General features: G+C 44.3%; 1 protein-coding gene across 7 annotated transcripts in view; it reads left to right on the forward strand.

Annotated features, from left to right (window-relative positions):
• Positions 1–18,738, forward strand: part of FLNB (filamin B) — a 143,574-nt gene that overhangs the window by 65,677 nt on the left and 59,159 nt on the right. For all 7 annotated transcript variants that reach the window (XM_047843049.1, XM_047843060.1, XM_047843068.1 and 4 more), the window contains exons 5-13: positions 5,481–5,599; positions 6,663–6,740; positions 8,150–8,312; positions 9,140–9,337; positions 12,173–12,310; positions 13,838–13,964; positions 15,043–15,179; positions 16,717–16,910; positions 18,117–18,230. In XM_047843049.1, coding sequence (XP_047699005.1) covers positions 5,481–5,599; positions 6,663–6,740; positions 8,150–8,312; positions 9,140–9,337; positions 12,173–12,310; positions 13,838–13,964; positions 15,043–15,179; positions 16,717–16,910; positions 18,117–18,230 — 1,268 coding nt within the window. The remainder of the gene's footprint in view (positions 1–5,480; positions 5,600–6,662; positions 6,741–8,149; positions 8,313–9,139; positions 9,338–12,172; positions 12,311–13,837; positions 13,965–15,042; positions 15,180–16,716; positions 16,911–18,116; positions 18,231–18,738) is intronic.

Raw genomic sequence — 18,738 nt, forward strand, 5'->3', positions numbered from 1 at the left:
ATTGCCATTTCCTTCATCTGCTTTTTTTTTTTAAAGATTTTATTATTTAAAAGAAATTTCTTTTTAATGTTTATTTGTTTTTGACAGAGAGAGAGAGAGAGAGAGAGAGAGAGAGAGAGACAGAGCATGAGCGGGGGAGGGGCAGAGAGAGAGGGAGACACAGAATCCGAAGCAGGCTCCAGGCTCTGAGCTATCAGCACAGAGCCTGACGCGGGGCTCGAACTCACAGACTGTGAGATCATGACCTGAGCCGAAGTCGGGTGCTCAACCGACTGAGCCACCCAAGCACCCCTTAAGATTTTATTTTTTTTATTTTTTAAATTTTTTTTTCAACGTTTTTTATTTATTTTTGGGACAGAGAGAGACAGAGCATGAATGGGGGAGGGGCAGAGAGAGAGGGAGATACAGAATCGGAAACAGGCTCCAGGCTCTGAGCCATCAGCCCAGAGCCCAACGCGGGGCTCGAACTCACGGACCGCGAGATCGTGACCTGGCTGAAGTCGGACGCTTAACCGACTGCGTCACCCAGGCGCCCCAAGATTTTATTTTTAAGTAATCATCCGACAGGGAACTCCAACTCACAACCCTGAGATCAAGAGTTGCATGTTCCACCTGCTGACCAGCCAGGTGCCCCTGATCTGCCTTTTAAAAATTTTATTTTATTTTTTATTTATTTATTTTTTAAGGTTTATTTATTTCTCAGAGAGAGAGACAGAGAGAGAGAGAGAGAGAGAGAGAGTGCGCACACAAGTAGGGGAGGGGCAGAGAAAGAGGGAGACACAGAATCTGAAGCAGGCTCCAGGCTCTGACCTGTCAGCACAGAGCTTGAACTCGTAAGCTGAGAGATTATGACCTGAGCCAAAGTCGGATGCTTAACCAACTGAACCATCTAGGCACCCTGATCTGCCTTTTTTAATATTTTCTGTCCTTGTGGAGAAAACGCACCTTAAAAAAAAAAAATATATATATATATATATATATATATGTACACACATACATGTATGTATTCATAGGTATATATTTTTTGCATTTTTTTTGTTGTGGTAAAATATACATAAGATAACATTCCCTATGTTAACTGTTTTAAAATGTACCATTTAGTGGCATTAAGTACATTCACCATGTTGTACAACTGTCTCTACCATCCATTTCCAGAATCTTTTCATCTTTCCAGACTGAAACTCTATACCCATTAAACTATAGCTCCCCATTTCCCCCTCCCCCAGCTCCTGGAAACCTCCATTCTCCCTTCTGTCTCTATGAATTTGTCGACTCTGGGTACCTCATGTAAGTGGAATCATAAAATATTTGTACTTTTGTGTCTGGCTTACTTCACCTAGTAAAATGTTTTCAGTGTTCACCTATGTCATGGCATGTGTTAGAATTTCATTCATTTTTAAAGCTGAATGTATATACCCCACGTATACACCACATGCTTTATCCATGCTTCCGACAACAGACATGTGAATTGCTTCCACCTTTAGCTACTGTGAATAATGCGGCTGTGAACGTGCGTGTGCAGGTATCTGAATCCCTGCTTTCAGTTTTTGGGTATATACCTAAAAGTGGAATTGTGGATTGTACAAGAATTCTGTGTCTGTTTTTTCTCTTTTTATCAGTAGGAGGGCCAAGTGTCATTTTGGGCAACAGAGCCACACATCAGGCCACATGGGTAGAGCCTTAAGATTTTATCTTTGTCCTGTGGTGAGACCGAGGGCAGGGGCAGTTTTCTTTCTCTCTTGTGTGGCCACATTGCTTCATTTTTGCCTAGTGAACCAAAGTACAGAGAACACTTCATCTTCTAGTTTCTAAAAGGATTGAGAGTGTTTTTGTTTTGTTTTGTTTTTTAATTTTATCTTTTGGACGTTGGCCAGATTGCAGTTACCAGCTGGTTGGCACTTGCAGATCTTACTCACTGAGACCCACTCACTGAAAGGATAGAGGGCTGGAGTGAGGCAAACTTACAGCCACAAACAGATCTTTGTGGTGGGCTTGCTTGCGGGGTTAGGTATGTTGAAAGCATGCATCCGTGAGCTAAGCGGAAACCTCTCTTAACACCCATGTTCTGAGTAAAGCATTCACTGCAGAGCAAGCCTTAAGCGCCCTTGTGAGGAGTCTGGGGGAATGATTGTGTCCTTACAGTTAGCACAGCTGTGAGAGAGTTCACAGAGGCTGGGTGGGGTTCAGCCTCCTGACCAACCATGGTTATTAGCCAAGGTGGGCCAACCCAAGCCCAGCCTTGGGTAAGTAGCAGAGTAAATGATTTCTCAAGCTGTTGGAATCAGATGGACTAGATATTTGTGCATATCTTAAGTCCATATTTATGCATTAAGTGACCTGATCATTACATACATTCTAAGCGAAAGAAGAATGTAGAACATAAAAATTGAAAACCCTGCTTCCCAACTGCTAATCCCATTCTTTCCTTCAAAGTCCGAGGTATTTCTTTCCTGCCTTTTTTTCTGTGCCGAAATGAATTCCAACTATGTAGCTTCTTCAGTTTGCATTTCTTTTCTTTTTTTAAAATTGTTTTGAAGCTTATTCATTTTTGAGAGACAGAGTGTGAGTCAGGGAGGGGCAGAGAGAGAGAGAGAGAGAGAGAGAGAGAGAGAGAGGAAGACACAGAATTCAAAGCAGGCTCCAGGCTCTGAGCTGTGAGCACAGAGCCTGACAGGGGGCTCAAACTCACGAATGGTGAGATCATGACCAGAGCCAAAGTTGGACACTTAGCCAACTGAGCCACCAAAGCACCCCTTAATATCATCGGAAGCCCAAAACATAATGAGCAATAGCAGTTGATAGATCTTACAAATATTTTTAAAATATTGAGCAGGCTGTCAGAACCCAAGGCAGAAAATAGCAAAGTGGAATGACTTTGGGGTTAATAAATACAATCTTTTTTTTAAAGGTGTATGACAGAATATTAGCAAATAGTTAGCAATATATGATAATAATTATTCAGCATGATCAAGCAGAGTTTGTTCCAGGGATGCAAGGCTGGCACACTATTAGAAAATCAGTCAAAACAATCTACTACCAGGGCACCTGGGTGGCTCAGATGATTAAGCATCTGACTCTTGATTTTAGCTCAGGTCATGATCTCACGGTTCGTGAGATCAAGCCCTGAGTTGGGCTCTGCGCTGACATCACAGAGCCTGCTTGGGATTCTGTCTCTCCCTCTCTCTCCATCACTCCCTCTGTTCAAGCAGGTGCATGCACGCGTGCTTTCTCCCTCTCTCTCTCAAAATAAATAAACATCAAATAAAAAATCTACTACCGTAACAGGCCATAAAGAAGGAAAATCACAGGGTCACATCAATTGATACAGAAAAAGCATTTGACAACATTCAACAGGCATCCATGATAAGAACTCAGAAAGGAGTGCCTGGGTGTCTCAGTTGAGTGTCTGACTCAGGTCATGATCTCAGCCGGGATCCAGCCCTGTCAGGTGCTGTGCCTTCCCATAAAAGGGAAAATATAATATGTTGGACTTCACCAAAATTAAGAACATAAAAAATGTCATGAAGTGTGGCCTGTGCCTTGAAGTCTTGGCATGGCACATGAAGATTGGACTGTGTTGCTGAAGCTTTCTTACAGTGAAGGCACACTCCTGGATGACTCCACTCTCTTGCAAGACAAGTGCCCTTAGCCTCCACCCTGCAGGCCACCTAGACACCATCTCAAACAGAACTCAAAATGCTGTGGAGACAATGATTGGACTTTACTTTTAAAAACTATTTATTTATTATTTTGATTATTTTATTTTATAATTTTATTTTATTGTTTCCTAGAGAAAGAGAGAGTGAGTGAACAAGGGGCAGAGAGAGAGAGAGAGAGAGAGAGAGAGAAGCCCATGCAGGCTCTGCACTGTTAGCACAGAGCCTGAAGCGGAGCTTGAGCTCACCCAAAGTGGGGCTTGAGCTCACTTGATGTGGGGCTTGTACTCATGAACTATCAAATTATGACTTGTTCCAAAGTCAGATACTTAACTGAGCCACACAGGTGCCCCACTTTAAAAACTTTTTAGAACAATTTAAAACTTTTTGTAGTTAAGAGAACAAGAAGACAAACTTAAGGCCAGGAGAAAATATTTGGGAGCCACATATCCAACAAAGACCTAGTATCTAGAATAAAGAAGGAACTCTCAAAACTCAGTCATGAAAGGAATCCAATTACGAAATGGGCGAAAGATGTGAACAGACATTTCACTGAAGGGTGTGTACAAATGGGAAAGAAGCACATGAAAAGATGGTCAGTATCATTGGCCATAAGAGAAATGCAAACTAAAACCATTACACATCTATTAAAGTGGCTAAAATAGAAAGTAATGATAATACCAGATGCTGGCAAAGATGCAGAGAAAGCAAATCTAGAGCACTCATCCATTGCTGGTGGGAATGTAAAATGGTGCAACCACTCTAGAACACAGTGGGCGCAGTTTTTTAAAAAGAACTAAACTTGTAACTACTATACAACCCAGAAATTGCACTCCTTGGCATTTATCCCAGAGGAATGAAAGCCTATGTTCATATACAACCCTGTACACTAATGTTTATAGCAGCTTTATCAGCAATAGACAACTGGAAACAACCCAAATGTCCTTCAGTGGGTAGATGGTTAAACAAATGGTGGTACATTCATATCATGGAATATAACTCAGCAATAAAAGAACACACTATTGATACAGGCACCAACCTGGATGAATCTACAGAAAATCATGCTTAGTAGAAAAAGCCAACCCCAAAAGGTTACATGATGTGTGATTCCATTTATATAACATTCTAGAAGTGATAACATTATAGAGATAGAGAACAGATTAGTGGTTGTTAGGGTGGGAAGAGGGTGGGGTGGGAAGGGAGTGGGTATGGCGATGAGAGGGCAGCAACATGAAGGATCCCTGTGGGGATGGAAATGTTCTCTGTCTTGACTGTGTCAAGCTCAGGACTCTTGTGATACTGTAGTAGAGTTTTGCATGGTGTAACATTTGGGGAACTGGATAAAGGTATTATTTCTTTCACCTGCAGGTGCGTATCTCAAATTATTTTGCTCAGTCATCTCAAAATAAATAGTTTGTTTAAAAAAATAATGACTGAATGCAATTTTTAAGCCTTTCAAGCAATACGGAATTGTCTTTAGTGAAAAATGAGCTCTTCTCCCATACCTCATTCCTCCTTCCCCCGTGTCACCTCCCTCAGGGCAAACCCCACTGGTAGTTACTATGTTCATTTTTCATAGTTGTAGAGACTTCTACTGAATTTCTCTCAATATTTCAGAATTGGATATCACTTAAATAACAAGGACAAAATTAGGGCTTTTGACCTGTTTGATAATCCTTGTCACAGATGTTCTCATATGGTAGCTACAGGCTTGGGTCCCATCTCTCGGTTCCCCCAGAAGGAACAGAACAAGGGAACACTGTGGGTGATGGCCTATGTCAAGGCCCCCACCTAACTTGTAATGTGCTTCTGTAAACCTGACAGGAATCGAGCCTACTGGAAACATGGTAAAGCAGCCAGCCAAGTTCACTGTGGACACCATCAGTGCCGGGCAAGGAGACGTGATGGTGTTTGTTGAGGACCCAGAAGGGAACAAAGAGGAGGTATGTTGGAAGACGCTGCCACTCCATGGAACCTTTGGGGCTGTGACAGGGCCAGGGACCGTGCGTTCATTTTCTAAGAGGATCCTGTGGCTTAGAGCAGTCAGAGTAATTGTCCCAGGACTATGCCTTGAAACGTAATAGAAATCAATACCCAAGGACACAGTGTTTAATAAAATAAGGGATACTTTGAATTTAGCAAAGACCTTGTAAATTGAAGTTTCAGATGCTCAAGACCAGAATAACAACAATACTGATGCAGTACAATACAGCCACATACTGTTGCTTTATTCTCTTCCGAGACTGACTATCCTTGGTTCCTACCTCAGGGCCTTTGCCCATACTGTTCCTTCTATTTATCTCCGTAACACTGGATTTTATTCCTGGTGCTTAGCACTATCTGAAATTCTACACTTACTGGTATATTGTCTGTTTCTCCCACTGACGCAGGGACTGTCTCTGATTTTTGGTATCTGACACTAGGCCTGGCATTTCATAAACTCTTTTTTTCTTTTTTTAATGTTTATTTATTTTTGAGAGAGAGAGACCAAGAGAAAGACAGACACGGAGTGTGGGTAGGGGAGGGTCAGAGAGAGAGGGAGACAGAATCTAAAGCAGGCTCCAGGCTCCAAGCTGTCAGCACAGAGCCTGATGCGAAGCTTGAACCCACAATCCAGGAGACCATGTCCTGAGCCAAAGTTGGATGCTTAACCAAATGAGCCACCCAGGCGCCCCCATAAACTCTTAATAATTACTGAACCAATAAAGTTTTAAGTTACTCGCTTTATGGTCCCTCTCATCTAGTGAGAGGGACATCTAGTGAGTTCCAGCCCTGAGACAGTGGAGAGTTAGGACAGTGGAGAGTTAGGTATACATTTGTGCTACATGACCTTGTTTCTGTGACTTTAGGTTGCTTCTTTCCTGGGGCATCCTTTAGAAGTGATGGTGCAGGAAATCGCCAGGACAGGGTCTTCACCTGGCACCTTGTGGCAGGGCCTTGGTTGGCATAGCATACTTTTACTGACACCCATCACCTTCTCTAACTATTGCTCATTTTCTGTCCTAGGCACAAGTGACTCCAGACAGTGACAAGAACAAGACATACTCTGTGGAGTATCTGCCCAAGGTCACCGGGCTGCACAAAGTAAGATGAGGTGTTCTGGCTGTTGCTTTGACTGCTCTTCTGGGCTTGTTTAGGAAGGTTGAATTCTACTAGGTTCTTTGCAATGTCTTAAGATTTTTTAAACTCCATCTGGGTGACAAGTGGTTGTAGCTGCATGCCTGGAGTATAGGTGCTAAGCTGTGGGCTCTTTATCTTTAATGCTTCCTTAAGTACTCCTCTTTGGGGTGCTCCAGAGCATCTATAAGTATCAGGGCCTAAGTGTGGAGAAGGCCAGTTGAATATAGTCAAAGCCAGTGTCCCAGTCATGCACCTGGAAAAATGCTGGGGGTCTGGTCCCCAGGTTCTTCATCTCAACAACATTTTGAGTTCTATTTGAGTGGGTGTCCAGTTGGCCTATAGGACAGGAGCCAAGGGAGCCTTGCAAGAGAGTAGGGTGACCCAAGAGTGTGCCTTTCCTTGAAAGAAAGCCTTCAACAGCACACATGGGCCTATCCCTGTGTACCATGCTAATATTTTGAGACCTGGACCATACTTACTACCTTGGTTGTTAGTGAATTCACCTGGAATCATGGCTATAGATTTTTCTTACACCTTTAGGATATCACAAATTTAGGAGAAAAAAAATCTTGAAGGGAGCATTTATGATGTAATTAATTCTGTCAAGTCATATGAAACCCAACTCCATGCCCCTTCAAATTTAAATAATGAGAGCTCCAACTCAAATTTTATTTTATTTTTTATTTTTACTTAAAAAAATTTTTTTTTAATGTTTATTTATTTTTGAGAGAAGAGAGAGACACAGAGCATGAGCAGGGAGGGGCAGAGAGAGAGGAGACACAGAATCTGAAGCAGGCTTCAGGCTCTGAGCTGTCAGCGCAGAGCCTGATTCGGGGCTCGAACCCACGAGCTGTGAGATCATGACCTGAGCTGAAGTCGGACACCCAACTGACTGAACCATCCAGGCGCCCCCAACTCAAATTTTAAATGAAAATCTATACTGTATCTCAAATTTATGTATCTGAGAGTGATTTTTGGTCCCATGAAAAATATTTTGACTCTGGGTTTGAAATCCTGGAACTATACCTTGTACCACTAGGGGGGTCAGTGGCCCCTTCTGCAGCTGCCTTCAAGGGTCCCATGCCTACAGATTCAAGTATAAGTATTTGTTCATATCCTGTTATATTGGCTAGCCATAACTGATGTAAGCATTTTTAGTTTGCTGAAAGCATGATGTCCTAGGCCCAGCCTTGTGGCCAATGGAGCCAGGTGGGAGTCCCATTCAAGTTGCTTAACCAGGGCCTCTGGTTCCAGCCACCTTTGTATGTATAGTTAGGAGGATGGAAGAGAAGATTGTTAATGCATGTGGCTTCATATGGTGGTCTCCCTGGGCAGGGAGAAGTGACTATATCTCATCTATCTGTCACCCGCAGGTTACAGTCCTCTTTGCAGGACAGCACATCTCCAAGAGCCCATTTGAAGTGAATGTTGACAAGGCGCAGGGAGATGCCAGTAAAGTCACTGCCAAAGGCCCAGGCTTGGAAACTGCTGGAAACATCGCCAATAAGCCCACCTACTTTGACATCTACACAGCAGGTATTGTGGACCAGGCTTTCTTCTGGAGCCCAAGATGATTCTCAGGAGCCCCAAAGGTTTGGGATGCCTGACCTTTTGTCTTTTCAAACAACCAACAACAAAAGTGCCTTTTTCCAAGTGTGTTGGTTATGTTTATAGATTTTCCTAAAAAAATTTTTTTACATTTATTTATTTTTGAGAGACAGAGAGAGACAGAGAGTGAGCACAGGAGGGGCAGAGAGAGAGGGAGACACAGAATCTGAAGCAGGTTCCAGGCTCTGAGCAAGCTGTCCGCACAGGGCCCAATGTGGGGCTCGAATTCATGAACTATGAGATCATGACCTGAGCTGAAGTCGAACACTCAACCAACTGAGCCACCCAGGTGCCCCAAGTATTTATAGATTTTACTAAACCAGCTTTTCTTCTTTAAGATCTTACACTCAAGCTTGACTTTAGTTATTAATTATCAGGTAACTTCTGCACACATTTCTGACTTGAATAACCGTTGCAAAGAAACTAAGTTTTGAGAATCATCTGCTAGACCAAATTCTATGCAAGGCCAGGGTGGGGGCTGGTAGGGAGGAATAAGGATAAGGTGGGGAGGATAAGACACGATTCTTGGAACATCATTTTCTTTTCAGTGTAGAAAACTTAGAAAATATGGAATGGGAGAAAAGGAAAGTTTATGAACCTCCTCCCCCAATCAAAAAACAGTTGTTTGCATCTTGGCGTGGACTTTGACCTTCAGAGTACCTGTCTCCTTCGGTCTCCATCTTGTACCTGAGCTCATCCACAGTGAGTGTTCTGACAAGGTGACCTGGGCTCACAGAATGCTTGTTCTCTCCTAGGTGCCGGTGTGGGTGACATTGGTGTTGAAGTGGAGGATCCCCAGGGGAAGAACACTGTGGAATTACTGGTGGAAGACAAAGGAAACCAGGTGTATAGATGTGTGTACAAACCAGTACAGCCTGGCCCCCATGTGGTCAAGGTCTCCTTTGCTGGGGACACCATTCCCAAGAGTCCCTTCGTTGTACAGGTTGGGGAAGGTGAGTGCTGGGGTGGCCAAATATATCTGCTTCTGGCATTGAGGCTGACGGTGTGCACAGCTGGGCTCCGAGGCCAGGGGTATAGTGGGGGCCACACTGGACTCGCACCTGTCCCCTTTCTGCCAGGTCCCCTTTGGTGGGAAGTGGCTTGCTTTGTCCTCAAGATATTAATATGAACATCTTATTGTGAGCTGTGCGCTGACCTAAGTGCTTCACTTGTATTAACGCATTCAGTCCTCCCCAAAACACTCGTGTCAGAGGGTCGTCACTGAGAGATGCAGGACTGAGGCCATTTGGGCAGTTGGTGTCTGTGGCTGAGGTTGGCACCTGTGGTACTGCTGGTGCCCTGTGGCCTCCACTGCTTGGCCTTTACTGGCCGTCAGGCACTTAGCATGACTGCATCTAATCATCACACCAACCGGTGTGTTTCAGGTGCTAAAATTATCTCCAGTTTTCAGGTGGAGACACTGAGGTTTGGATAACATAAAGTATCAGTGAGTACGGACTAGGCATCAGTAGAAGTAGAACTCAGGTCTCTTTTGACCCCTTACCCATGCTGCTAAACCCCTTCTGCAGCCAGAGCATGCTTTTTTCTCTAACGTCAGATCCCTTTCCTTCTGACTTTGTTGTTCTTTTGTTTTGTTTTGTTTTCCAACTCTCTTGCCTTTTCTAACCAATACTTGCCTTTCCCTGTTCTGTCCTCTGCATCTGCATCTGTAGAACTGACTTCTTCTCTGAATCCTACCTCTGGGTCAGCCTGGACCCCGAAGCTGTTGGCTTCCTAACTGAGAGCACTGGGCCAGAGGCATCTTGCTGGGTAAGGGCTGGTTGAATGGGACTTCCATGCCAGTTCCCTGTGCTACCTGCACATTAGCTGGGCCTGTGCTGTTTGTGACCTCAAGACGTGACAGTGTGGGCGTCAATGTTACTTGTCTAGCTGGACCCCAAACCTGCTCTCTAGGTACATTGAAACATGTCTAAGACATCTCAAAATGGTGGAGGACCTGGTGGTTTCTTTCAAACTCTTTAGCTCCATTTAGTGTTTATATGAACTGAGCAGTTACCCTTTTGATGTTGAGACTATTACCTGTGTTCAGAATTTCCATGAGTGTTTGGTTGTTTTTTTTAAGACACATAAAAACCCTCCAAGGGAAGTCCTGTCATCCTGTTGTGACTTATTTCTGGTATGACCGACTTTTCTCCTTTTGACAAAGGAAAAAAAACAAGACCGACATATTCATAAATAAAAGTCTCTTTGACATATGCAGGAAAGAATTTTTAACAGCTTTCCTGTTCTAATATTGTTTTCTGGTTCCCTCTCACTTGTGGACTACATTTTTCACCTTGCATATCCATCCATCACTTGTACTATTTAGTATTTAATTGATAGAGTTTTTCTTTTGATGTACTCACCTTTCCACTACTTAACTGATTTCATATAAAAAAAGAATCTTCATGCCATTTTCACAATGGAAAACCAGTGTCACTTGCCATAAAGTGTGGCCATAAAACTTATGTTCATCCATGAACCAGCTAAAATAATCTCCAACTCCTAGGATATGAGTATATCTTTTCGGGAAGCAGTTGTTTGCCAAATAGCCAGCTGAGAATATTGCAAGGTGGAGGCGCCAGAGGAGGAATTCTCTTCCTTCTATGCAGTAAAGAGTTTCATCCTCTGGAGTCTATGATCTCACTTCTAGCATATAGAGAACTACCGAATGTGCAGTGTCAGATTTGGAAAGGAAAAGCTACTTAACAAACAACGTGACATTTTGTCCATTGCTTTGTCTTTTCTTTTTTTTTTTTTTTTTTTTTCAACGTTTATTTATTTTTGGGACAGAGAGAGACAGAGCATGAATGGGGGAGGGGCAGAGAGAGAGGGAGACACAGAATCAGAAACAGGCTCCAGGCTCTGAGCCATCAGCCCAGAGCCCGACGCGGGGCTCGAACTCACGGACCACGAGATTGTGACCTGGCTGAAGTCGGACGCTTAACCGACTGCGCCACCCAGGCGCCCCATGCTTTGTCTTTTCTGTACATAAAAGAGTTGCCCAAGTTGGCAAAGAATTCCTAGGGTACAAGGATGCATTTTATCAACCATGGGACAGTAGTTTTGTGGGCTTGTCATGTAAGAAGTACCAGAAACTACCTTGGTCCTTAATTTTTAGACTTCTGACTTCAGGTTTTTTAAACTAGATCCAGAAATCAAATGGAGAGTGGCGTTTACTGCTAATTGTTGCATTTATAGCCACCCACATTCTGATTACCTGGTGACAGCACTAAAATATTTGTCTGCCATGGCCAGGGTGGGGTTGAATGGGTCTCTTTTTGAGCTGTCCTCTGGCTCTTCATGCGGAAGACGATCACATTTCGACTTTTAGAAATGGCTGATCTGATTTGGGAACGTGGTCAGATGTTTTCAAGTGCTACATTTTTCAAATAGACTTGAAAAAGTTTGGTCTTCCCAATTACTGGGCCCTTGAGTACGGAATGAGATTTAACTCTCCTTCACTACCAAGAGGATAAATGCCAGGATTCAGCGGGTTCCAGGAGCTCAGCAAATGTATGCTGTGCTTCTCCTTCTTTCTGTGCCAAAGTAACTGCCCCCCCGCCCCCACGCCCCTACTGTCCCTCTGCGGTGTGGCTGGACAAAGTTATGTTGTGTCCTTATTTGCTAGCCTGGTGTGTTCCCTGAACGGGACCCTTGGCCTCAGGCAACTGCTGCAGGCGCTCTGTGCAGAGCAAACATTTTCTTGGCGGGTGGCTCCAAGTTACCTTGGCTTGCTCAACTCTAGCGAATGAAAGGTTGAATTGATGTCAAAACTGTGTTTGCAGCCTGTAGTCCAAACGCCTGCCGGGCCAGTGGCCGAGGCCTGCAGCCCAAAGGCATCCGCATCCGGGAGACTGCAGACTTCAAGGTTGATACCAAAGCTGCTGGAAGCGGAGAACTCGGTGTGACTGTGAAGGGTCCTAGTAAGTGCTGCTTTGTTTCCTCATCTCTGGTGTGACTTTGGCTGGCTTTGCAGCCATAGCATATGGATTTCATCCCACAGCCGGTTTTGATTGATCCCAGAGAGCTATGTGAAAGAGTTGAGGCACTCTGGGCTCCATGGGGATTGGTTGATTAGTTACGTCTACCCTGGATACAGGTGGGAACAGTGGTAGCTTGACCGCCTCACATATTAAGGCTTCTGGGAAAAGAAAAAGCAGTGATGCAATAGAGTTTGAGAAGTGCTCTCCTTGGAATGACAACCTGAAGTGGCTTATTTTTTATTTGAGGAAACCTAGGCTCGAGAGAAAAGGTCTTGCCCAAGGTCACACAGCTCATAAGCATCCGGGCTGGAATTCAAGCGCAGTCTCTAAAGCCAGTAATTTTCCCACTACAGGTTACATTTTATAGATGATGAAATTATGCCAAGTACCTAATTACTATGATCAGTGCTTATAGAAGGAGAATAAAATTCCCCTAAGATTAAGTTTTCTTTGTAGATAACTGCTGTTCATGGAGGGGTGGGTTGCACTCTGCAACTCATTCTTCCTCCCTTTTTGGGGAGGGAGACTGCAGACACAAGGTCAGGTGTCTGCTCTGCTTGTGTTTTCCCCTGCCACAGATAAGCAGCTCTCCATTGCTGGCTGCAGGTGTAGCAGCCCTCAGTGGGAATGTGAACTTCCTATGCCAAGGTTTCTCCCACCCTCTGTGTTCCCAACAGGCTGGGGCAGGAGTGTTCTGAGCTCCAGGAGGTTAATATTTGATCTCAGAGCACCAAGCTGTGAGGAGGGCTGTGCTCTAAGGGTGGCCAAGGTTCTAGACTACCCAGACCTGGAGCCAACCTACTCTGGGGCTGCCCTCCTTGCTGGCTTGTTGCTACAGGAGCCAAGGAGGCATTTTCTCTGACCTTGGATTCTCGCTTGACTAAGTGGCTTTCCCAGCCAAACCTCAGGGCTCAACATAAAACAAGTTCCTACCTGATGGCTCAGTCTGGAGTTTGTGGTGCAGCATCTAAAACCTGTCCTCTTGTGGAGAGCATACAGGAACTTTCTCACTTTTGTCGTCCAGCTTTGAAAAAAGATGTGCGAGGGCAGTAATTTATGCCAGAAATTCATGCCAAATACTCCTAAGGGTTCTGTCCCTCCTCAGTTTTGTGAGAGGCTAAGACAGCTAGCTATGATCGTTAAGGAAAATTGAGATAGGACTAGATTTGTCTGAATATAGTCCCAGGAGGTCCAGGACCTTGTGGCCTTCTTTTAGCTCAGCGAGCCTACTAATGCCGTTTAGCTGGGAAGTCTTCCTTTTCCCCACACTTTGAGGCAGAAATGGATCTATTTTTAGGCTTGGATTAATCTCCTAGGTTTTGAGGGTCTCACTCTCTGAGGCAGCCCACTTCGTTTCCCTCTGTGGCTTATGTCTTATAGATATTGCTGTCTTTCTGCTCTCGTCTTTTGGATGCTTGTTCTGAGCCTGGAATTGCATTGGAAAGATGGTGTGCTTTCTTCCCACAGAGGGTCTGGAGGAGCTGGTGAAACAGAAAGGCTTTCTGGATGGAGTCTATGCATTTGAGTATTACCCCAGCACCCCGGGGAAGTACAGCATTGCCATCACGTGGGGGGGACACCACATTCCAAAGAGGTGAGTCTCCAGCTGGAGTTGCGTCTTCTCTGGAGGCGTGCTCAGTCCAGGGAAAGAGATCTGCTTTGTTGAAAACTTTTTTTTTTTTCCTCATAGCAGCACACAGACATTTGGCCTGTTCTCAAAAACAGCAGAAAGTCACTGTGGTTTCGGCTGCCTTGCTTTAAATCAAATGCTGGTGGTTTGGGGCTGGTGGAGGGCGGGGGGTGGGGGAAGCAGGGAAGTCAGAAGGAGCAGTAATAGAGAGCAAATGGGCTGTGTGTCTATATACCCTTATATAAACTAAGATTCTCTTTCTTTCAATGTGTGCCTCTGTTCAGGAATGCCATGGGGGTAAAGTCTGCCATGGTTTACATTAAAATTCTCTACGTGAGTGCAGTCACGAGCCAAGGGACGCAGACTCCAGCTTTGTCTTGTGGGCATCACAATTACCCTCCCCTGTTCATGTGTTTTCCAGCTTTCCTGGGGGGAACTTTAAACTCTGAATAAATTCCATTTACCTTGAGAAATATCTGGGCATTACAGGGTTCTGAGAATCTAAGCAAACTTTTTTTTTAAGTTTATTTATTTATGCAATCACTACCCCCAGCATGGGGCTCAAATGAGGCCCGTGTTCTACTGACTGAGCCAGCCAGGCACCTCTCTAAGCAAACTTTCTTTTTTTTTTACTCTCCCATATCAAAGTTAAAGCGTATTCATTCATGTAGGAGATAAAGCCTATTCAACCTAGTTTTCTTCTTTATAAGCAGGATCTAGAGAAGTATGCTGTCTCTTACCATCCAGAGCTCACAGTCTGGTGAGGTCTACATTCAAGGGTGAATGATCAGAAGGATATTGCAAGGCAGTGTGTCTTGAGTGCCCACCCAGTGGCCACCTGAGTGCCCCGAGGCAGCCACAGTCCTTTATATTGTTGACATAACAATGACTGTGGGGGCACCTGTGTGGAGGAAGGGGTTGGCTAGATAGACATTGGGACTGTAGGTAAAAGGAGTGGAAAAAATATGTGCAAACAACTTATGGCTGTTTGTAGTCTCTTCTTTGTTCTTCTTTAATGCTTTTTCTGTTCCTTTTCTCTTAGCCCCTTTGAAGTTCAAGTTGGCCCTGAAGCAGGCATGCAGAAAGTTCGTGCATGGGGCCCTGGCCTCCACGGTGGGATTGTCGGGCGGTCGGCAGACTTCGTGGTAGAGTCCGTTGGCTCTGAAGTGGGGTCTTTGGGTAGGTGGAAGCAGCTGGCCAGCGGCTTCTGGAAAGCTGAGATTACATGAGGCCTGGTCCCAATGTCAGGCTGAGAGTTGAGTCCTCCTCCAAGCTTCACTACCCTTAGCCCCCTTGCCTCCTGACCATCCGTGGCCAGCTCTGGATACGCTGTGGGATTGGGATTTTGATTTTCCTCTTGCCCTTCAAGTTGCCCTCTGCCTCTTCATTAGTTCCAAGGACAGAGGTTTTCTACGGATGTTGTGCTTGAAACAGCGCTTGGAACATAATAGGCACTCTGCAAGTAATTGTTGCCTGAATTCTTAGTTTAGATGAATGAATAAATTTTGCTGAAATTTGAAATTTGGAGAATAAATGTTCTTTGGAGCATAACAGAGTATATTTTATTTTACTTATTTTATCATTTTTTTTTAGTTTACTTACTTATTTTGAGAGAGAGAGAGAGAGAGAGAGAGAGAGAGGCAGAGATGGGGGAGAGAGGGGGGGGGAGAGATGATCCGAAGCAGGTTCTACACTGTCAGAGCAGAGTTCGATGTGGGGCTCGAACCTACTAACTGTGATATCATGATCTGAGCCAAAGTCAAGAGTCAGATGCTCAACTGACTGAGCCACCCAGGCACCCCGATTTTAAATACATATCTGATGTAAATAGAATCACTTTAGATCAGTGGTCAGCAAACCTGCTCTATAAAGAACCAGATAACAAATGTTTTAGTATTGTAGGCCGTATTCTCCCGGCTGCAACTGTTTAAGTCTGCAGTTGTAGCACAAAAGCAGCCATAGAAAATATAGAATTGAAGGAATGCGGCTGTGTTCCAGCAAAGCCTTATTTACAAAAACAGGTACTAGGTCAGTTTGGCCCACTGGCCATAGTTTGGTGACTATGTGTTTTAGGTAGTAAAAATAAGCAAACCAGAAAAAATAAGAAATCACCTTTAGTGTTTCCTTCTAGAGGGATAATGAGTGTTTTGGTATGATATTAAACCTTTTGGCATATCCTTCCAGACGTTTTTTCTGTACATTCACACCTAAATATTGATATGCCACAAAAAATATCTAGGGATAATCTTTGTATCTTGTGCCTCAGATAAATATAGGCCATGTCTTGATTTTCCATGGCTTCTTTGGACTTCCATTGCATGGATACGTCTACCATTGGGCTTTCCTGTTATTTCCGTGGTTTTCTTAAAGACACAATGCTGAGTACACATACTTAGTACCTTTGTTTACACATATCCTTGGTTATTTCCTTCAGATGAAAACCCGGAAGAGGATTTGGTGGGGCAAGGGTGGGCATTGATTTAAGGTTTTGGTTGACCTTCCTTATTAGATGATGTTTAAAAGAAAAACAAAAAGCATAGTATAAAATCCAGCCCTTCCACCTCTTGTAAAGGCTCAGTGGGCTTGTTTTTGTAGGAAAGGGGCACAGATTTCAGTCTTCTGGCTGATACTTGGGTTTGAGGGAGTGAGTTGGTAGTAACATAGAATAGGTTCTTTCCACCATGTAACCAGGGGTCCTTCTCACCCCATCCCCCAGGGTTTGCCATCGAAGGACCCTCCCAAGCAAAGATTGAGTATGATGACCAGAATGATGGCTCATGTGACGTCAAGTACTGGCCCAAGGAGCCTGGCGAATATGCCGTTCACATCATGTGTGATGATGAGGATATCAAGGACAGCCCGTACATGGCCTTCATCCATCCAGCTGCAGGAGACTACAACCCAGATCTGGTGAGTCTGTTTGTTATGTTTCTGTGCTCCCTTCCTGGCTCCTGACCCTCTCTATGATATCCAGAGACATGTTGAGGGATGGCAGAGAGGAGCCATTGAGAGTTTAGGAAGGACAGTGGTCTGAGCTGGGACCCTGGTAATACCACTTAGTACTTTCTTAATGCCGGGCAAGTCTCTTATGTCTCTCTCTCTCTCTCTTTTTTTTTTTTAATGTTTTTATTTATTTTTAAGAGAGAGAGAGAAACAGAGCATGAGCAGGGGACTGGCAGAGAGAGAGGGAGACACAGGATCCAAAGCAGGCTCCAGGCTCTGAGCTGTCAGCACAGAGCCCGATGTGGGGCTTGAACTCGCAAACCGTGAGATCATGACCTGAGCCGAAGTTGGACATTTAACCAACTGAGCCACGCAGGCGCCCCCTCTGACTCTTGATCCTTTCTCTATAAAATGGGAATGATAGTAGTGTCTGTTTCCTAGGATTTCTGGGATGATTCAGGGGATCTAACATACATGAGGACAGTCCTTAGCCCAGTGGCTGGCCCATCCAGGAGGCTGCAGAAGCTGTTCTTCATAAATTAAACATGCTTTTTTCTCCCCAGCTCCCTTCTCTTAAATTGGAGCAGTGTTTCTAAGAGCTTCTGTCAAACTCTTAGGAGGCTGATAAACATCAAGTCTGAGGCAGCCTGGCGGCCAGGTGGAAGCTTCCACACTCCCATGTGTGCTATTGTGGCCCACCCGGGCAGCTGTTTGTAGGCTGATGTTGGTCTGGACTAGTTGCTATCCCTCTTTGGCCAATTGCTGGTCTTTTTTCCTCCCTGGGAGCTGCAAACTTTTGGAATGTCTGTGGTGAAGGTTCTGAGCCCCTGTCAAAGTGAGAACACTGAAACTGGGCATGGCTGGAGGTCCATGTCCTGGTCACTAGAAGTTCTCTATGTCAGCTCAGAATAAGGCAAGGAGCCCCAGGCTAGTTTGGGGCCTGGGTTTTGAGAATTTTCTTCCTCCTGGGAGGTTAAAGATACTATTTATAATTTTTGAGTTACAGCCTGGTAGAGCATTTTCCTTTCATATCCATCCTGTTACATAGGTACTGTGAAGCCAGACACGGGTTGTTTTGTTCTTGTCTCATTCCCTGGTGGTCACTGGTCATTATGTAGGGGCATTGTTGGGGCATGGCACAGAAGGAGAATTATTATTGGCCCTTTGCCCCAGGTCCAAGCTTACGGACCAGGTTTGGAGAAATCTGGCTGCATTGTCAACAACCTGGCTGAGTTCACTGTGGATCCTAAGGATGCCGGAAAAGCTCCCTTAAAGATATTTGCTCAGGTAAGTTTCCAGGGGCCACCTGTGCAGATAACTGTCAGGTGACAAGATCTGTCACTATAGTGGCAAGTTGCTCAGTTCATCTGACCCTCAGTTCACTCATCCACACCTTGGGAATAACATGAATATTTATCTCATGGGGTTATGTGAGGATTAAATGAGATTCTAATATGTAAAGCAAGGTGATTTTCTCATCTTTGGGTTTTGTATGCCTTGGAAACAAGGCTTGATTTCAGATTTCCTTGTAAATGTCCTTCAGTGTGGCTGAAGCTACCTAGTCCATGACAGGAGGTTTGTAAACAAGAATTTATTAAATATATTTATCTAACTTAATTGAATTTGGCCCAAGGATTTAAATGCCGGAATTAAAATGAAGAAGTATTGAGTGGCCATGGCTTTATTTTTGGGTCATTTGCTTTTATTAAAAACAAATAAAAGCAGGCAGTATTTTATCACTTGTGGTGATTGCATTGTGAGAATGTGGCATATCATAGTTGCTCCGTGAAGATTT

The sequence above is a fragment of the Prionailurus viverrinus genome, chromosome A2 (genome assembly GCF_022837055.1).
Source record: "Prionailurus viverrinus isolate Anna chromosome A2, UM_Priviv_1.0, whole genome shotgun sequence".
Lineage (NCBI taxonomy): Eukaryota > Metazoa > Chordata > Mammalia > Carnivora > Felidae > Prionailurus > Prionailurus viverrinus.